Genomic DNA, 6,000 nt, shown 5'->3' with positions numbered 1-6,000 from the left:
ACACACAGATGAACTCTGAGTCTTTTGCTAGAAATAGTCCATTGGGAATTAGAGTTATTTCTCTAGAACAGATGTGGAGATTAAAGTTCATTGGAATAGTGTTCCCATAGCAAGCTCAGCATGTATTATTCTTAAGGAGACCAAGAACAGTCGTACAAGAGACTGTGCAACAGCTAATTTCATTATTCAGAGGAAATCAAAGCAAGGGAGAATTAACTCTTTCTGAGCGTGATGATTTCCCACTTTTGTCTTTTTTTGCTCCTAAGATCTGCTGTATATATTTCACAAAAATGGACAATATTCATGGAAGTCCAGAGAAGCAACTCAACATGTTAGGCTCTGCTCATCCTTTTTCATAATCAAGGTAAAAATAAAAATTATTTTAAACAGATGTTCTTTATAAAACCACCCATTTGGTGGGGCTTAAAGCTCGACGTTCTGGAAGTGGATCCTGGGAGCTGATCTTAAATTAAGCCATTTTTGAATCCTTCCTGTAGACAGTTCCCATCAATCCCCCCTCCCCCAATATTTTATGCACTTTGTATGCATAAATTAGAACAACTTCATGAAAATTATTTCTCCACTCTCTATAGTGGATCTCCAACTCTGACCCTACAGAGACAGATGTATGGATGAAATTTTAACACGTGGTCTTCGTCTAAGATGATTTTATCTGCCAAGAAAACAAATGACCAGAATAGGATGGAAAGAAATTATTGCCATAAAGCTCTTTTTCTCAAGTTGAGATGATGTTAATGTGGTTTTCCAAGGAATGAATAATAATACCAAAGAAATGTGTAGAAATATGTAGACTGAAATGCTTTTAAAAGCTGAGGATGGGAAAGAGAAACAGGACAATTAAAAGTTGGTTCAGTCCTGATTCATTTGGGAGAATTTATAATATACAAGCCACGTGATAATTTATCAGACAATTTTGAGTTGTAAAGAAGTTGGGAGAGGTACGTAGGTCTGAAACTACTGCAGGTGACATGAAACTTGTATGACACTGAAACAAAATAATCCCGTGCAGGTTATAATTCCTAATTAATTTTATTTGCACTCATTTTTAGTACATTGTCAGTGACATTTATAACAGGATGAACAAACAACTAGGTTTCAAAGAAGCAAGGAAAGAAACAGCTCATTCAATGTTATTACATGGCAGATATGTGTGACTTACCCTTCTTCATCAGAATCAGAATAGAGCTGGAAGAGGTCTTCTAGTCCTGACCCCTGCTAAAGCAGGAGATCCTATGCCATTCCAGACAACCAACTGTCCAGTCTCTTCTTAAAAACCTCCAATGATGGACCACCCACAACTTCTGAAGGCAAACTATTCCACTGGTTAATTGTCCTCACCATTAGGAGGGTTCTCCTCAATCCCAGGTTGCTTCTTTCCTTGACTGGTTTCCATCTATTGTTTCTTGTCCTGCCCTCAGGTGCTTTGGTCTTCTAATACAGACTTGAGAATTGGGCTGAGTCCTCCCATTGGCCCCTTCAACTTCTCTGAACTAAAGATTGCTGGGGGTGTGCCAAATCTCAAGTCTGGAAGAGGAGCTCAGAGTAGGAGTTTTCAGAAGTCACCACAATATAGTTGAGACTCTGGAAAGAGTGCAGAGAAAAGCAACAAAGATGATTAGAAACCTGGAGGCTAAAACAAATGAAGAATGGTTGCAGGAATTGGGTATGTCTGGTCTAGTGAAAAGAAGGACTAGGGGAGAGATGATAGCAGTGTTCCACTATTTGAGGGGCTGCCTCAAAGAGGAAGGAGTGGGGGGAACTATTTCCCAAAGCACCAGAAGGCAAGATAAGAATCAATGGATAGAAACTAATCAAGGGGAGAAGCAATCTCCTCGTCCTTTCTCGCCTGGACTACTGCAACGCTCTCTACATGGGGCTGCCCTTGAACAGCACCCGGAGGCTTCAGCTGGTCCAGAATGCGGCCGCGCGGGTTATCTTGGGGGTACCTAGGTGCTCCCATGTTACATCCCTCTTAGGCGGCCTGCACTGGTTGCCGGTTGCTTTCCGGGTGCGATTCAAGGTATTAATTATGACCTTTAAAGCGCTCCATGGCTTAGGCCCAGGGTACCTGCGAGACCACCTACTGCCACCAGTAGCCTCCCACCGTCCAGTATGATCCCACAGAGTTGGCCTCCTCAGGGTGCCATCAGCCAGACAGTGTCGGCTGGTGACCCCCAGGGGGAGAGCCTTCTCTGTGGGAGCGCCTTCCCTCTAGAATGAGCTGCCCCCGAAGCTTCGCATAATCCCCGACCTCTGGTCCTTCTGAAGCACCCTAAAAAGTTGGCGTTTCCAGCAAGCCGCCCTGGCCTGTTAATTTTATCTCATTTCTTAAATGTTATTGTCCTATTAATTGGGTTTGTTTTTTGGATATGTATCTAATTTCTTTTTAACTTTCGTGATGTGTGTTTTTTAATGTTGTACGCCACCCTGAGTCCTTTGGGAGAAGGGCGGCATATAAATCCAATAAAACAAACAAACAAACAAATCTAAAACTAAGGAGAAATTTCCTAACAGTGAGATCAAACAGTGAAATAGCTTTCCCTCAGAAGTTGTCAAGAGAAGTTTTTTGTGCGTGGTCATACAGGAAGTAGTTCTTGCCAGAGATGGCAGGAGGAAGATGGGGCTCTGGAGAAGAGATTTGATGAGTGAGGAAAAATCTGTGCTTGCATCTCATAGGCAGGGTAGATTGGCCTGCTTGGAGGGGCATATTTCCATAGCTTCTTAAATAGATATATTAAAAACCTTTAACTTCTCTGGTGGTCTTCCACAATCTGACCCACTAAGTTGGAGTTTAACTGCTAAACTTCACAGCTAGTTCACTGGGAGGCCAGGGACAGCATTTGTGAGATCCAGAAGTGTCATGAAAGAAATGGTTAACCAAACAGTATCATCATTATAAAAATGCTGACAATTTTCAGATCAATAGCAAGGAAGTAATCAGCAACATTTCTGTCAAAAATGAAAAAAAAAGGGGGAGCCAAAATGATGGGAGTTCCAACATAGATACAGCTAAGATCAGGAATTTGCCAACTTCAATTAATAGATAAGGGATGTACTATCTCGGAAGATAAAGGAAGGTTCTAGTCAGGGTTGTTTGAAAAGAGATGGACTATGATGGCTAACCTTTTTGTCCTCACATGTCAAAAGTGTGTCCACACACACACACACCATGGCCAGTTTTGGGCCTAGCAGGCTTCCCTGAAGGGGGAAGCACCTCATTCATGTGCATGCTCCCCCACTCATGCGTGACCCCCCTGCCACCTGCGCACATCTTCCGCATGCGCGGCAGACCCAAAAATCAGCTGGTCGGTGGGAGGCGAGCACACATGTGCGGTTGAGCTGAGCTGGGGCGATGGCTTGCGTGCCCACAGAGAGGGCTCTGCGTGTTACCTGTAGCATGCGTGCCATAGGATTGCCATCATGGGACTATCAGATGCCACGATTCCAAGATATTGAAAGCAATTTCTCTTCCCTTCCCTTTCATGCCATCTGTGAAAACTTTGCTCATAACAATAGTCCTGGAATAATTTGTGCATGTATCTAATACTCTGCTGATAGAAGGATGATTCTAGCCTTGCTTGCAATGAAGGGGTGGAGATCAGAGGTGGGTTGCTCCTCGTTTGGCCGCATGCGCTGCAGGAGCGCATCCAAACCGGAAGTAACTTCTGCATGCGCAGAAGTATCGTGCGCTCACGTGGGGGACCATACCCGAACCAGTAGTAAAAAAATTGGCAACCCACCACTGGTGGAGATCTCCCATTTTTTATTAATAGAGACGATGATATTGGCCTTGATATCAAGTATGAAGCACATCTTCTTCAATGTACGAAAGAATTAGAGCTGGGATGGGGGATGTGTTGCTATGGTAGCCGGATGCTTTTTTTTTTTTTTTGCCTGGGAAAGAACCCATGAGAAATTCATACTGACTCAGCAGCAGGAATCTGTTCCTCCTGGGGCTGCTAGACACACTCACAAAGTGTGGTGCTTCCTGCATTCTCCCTTGGTGAGACTTCGACTTTCTTTATACTGCTCAGCTTCTCAAGTTTCTGAATTTCAATAAGGCCGCCCATCCTGTGTCCTTACCCACCTCGTCCCTGGAACTGGAGCGAAAGGCTCCAACTCCGATAGCAAAAATCCATTATATTTCAGAAGGGCCATTCAAAATGCGTGTAACTCGAAAGTGTGAAGAGAAAGAATAGCAAATTCCCATAGGGAACTACTTTAGGTCACAACAACTGAATTCAGTGCTGTGGTAACTCGAAGACTAATGTCGCTATTATGGTCTTGAGTTATTTGAAGTAAATTCATTTCAGCTTCCTTCTGTATGGGATTTCCAGTTTTGTAATCTTCTATAAACCTCAACCAGCATGGACATTCATCCCCAAGATGGGGATAATGGGTAATGAATGCAACTGTAGGTCACCAAGTAAAGAAATGCTGTCTTGTCTGAAATGTACCAAGGAAAACAAGAATAGATATAGTAGCCTAAGATCGATTTTAGTGTGCACTGAAAAGAAACACCAACTGGAGTGAGCATTGTTACCATTTGTGAATGATCAAAAAGGACAATGGGGAAATGAACTACTCTTTATCCAGCCCCTTCTCATTATTTTCTAAGTAGTGTTTCTGGGATGGCTGAACAAACAATGACTAGTGCTAATCTGCTTTTAAACAAAGGAAGCAAAACTAAAGTCCATTTCAGATCCTGAAAGTAGGAAGGAAATTTGTTATCTCTAGTTGCATTCCACGTTTACAGATCTAGTGGTTAGATTGGGGAGGCAATGATTGCTTCTGAAAGAAGTGGAAGAAGGGTGTTTTGGGGTGTGTGTGTGTATGTGTGTGTAATACTTGCCAACTGCTTAATCTTAATTACGTAATTAGAAATGCTCCATTTCCAAGGACTCCAGTTGCAAATATGTTATCCAAGTTATAATATTCTGTGATGAAAGATATCTATTCTATATCAATTTTCTCCCCCTGAATCAGAGGAGATGCATTTGCTGGGCAGACACTTGGACAATTTATTCAGTAGGATTTTCCCTTAAGTTGAAGTGAACTTTCCCTCCTTCCCTCAAGTCAATTGGCTTATGGCCATAGTGGCAGCTTAGCCTCTCTCCTTAGCTAAAGAGTGGCATGAGATAGGGTGGATGGTGGATGAGAAGGGATCTCTTTAGTCTACTCTTTGTATAGGGAAGAAGGAAGGGAGATCCCTCCTAATATTGCATAGTGCTAATTGGCTCCCATGACTGCTATTTAAAACTTTCATACATAAGGCTTGAGGGAAGAGGACTGATAAGAATCCTTGCTAAATTCAAGCAGGGATTCTATTTCAAATGAATGACCCAGCAAGAAGCTTATAACACTGGAATTCTCTGCTCACAACAGTGGTTTGTTATCAGTCACCCCACAAAGGGATAAAGGATTTGATTAGAGACAATCCTTCCCTCCCATCGAGCCTTGCACAACTTGTCGTCTGGAGCAGCCGAGTGCTAAGACTGCGAAGCCAAAGCAATAGGGCCAGGGGAAAGCAAGGCGTAGAGAAAAATCAGCTGCACAGCGGTGGGGTGGGAATTTACAGATTTGCTCCTGCTCAGCTCACAAAAATAGCAGACAGCTTCCCAGACGTTATGAAAACAACCAGAATAGCAATCATCGAAAGCCTGAGGAGTGAGAAACGACGTCACTCCGCTGCAGTTGGGAGAAATGCACACAGGAGCAGGTTGCATCTTTGAGATGTCGGTGCCACAGCTGTTCGTTGAAGGCGCAGTTTCCAATCTGGGTTTTATGGCTGTTTCCCCTCTCTCCCTCTTTTTAAGGACAAATTTTCACTGCCTTGTTTGGCCTGCAGAAATCAAATTCATAAGATACCCAAGGCCTACCAGTTCCTGTTTTTTTTTTTATCAGAGCTTCCTGCGGGCTTGGTGTCCTCGCAACGTATTGTGGAACAAGACTCCTATTTTTCTTCTCCTCAAATGACTT

General features: G+C 43.1%; 1 protein-coding gene across 2 annotated transcripts in view; it reads right to left on the bottom strand.

Annotated features, from left to right (window-relative positions):
- Positions 1-1,027: 1,027 nt before the first annotated feature.
- The window catches only part of RNLS (renalase, FAD dependent amine oxidase), a 169,940-nt gene continuing 164,967 nt past the window's right edge, over positions 1,028-6,000 (bottom strand). For both annotated transcript variants that reach the window (XM_081955473.1, XM_081955474.1), the window contains one exon: positions 1,028-1,602. In XM_081955473.1, coding sequence (XP_081811599.1) covers positions 1,574-1,602 — 29 coding nt within the window. In that variant the 3' untranslated portion in view covers positions 1,028-1,573. The remainder of the gene's footprint in view (positions 1,603-6,000) is intronic.

Source organism: Natrix helvetica, assembly GCF_964273705.1.
Source record: "Natrix helvetica genome assembly, chromosome: 5".
In the NCBI taxonomy this organism is placed as follows: Eukaryota; Metazoa; Chordata; class Lepidosauria; order Squamata; family Natricidae; genus Natrix; species Natrix helvetica.
This window is presented reverse-complemented; position numbering and strand designations above follow the sequence as displayed.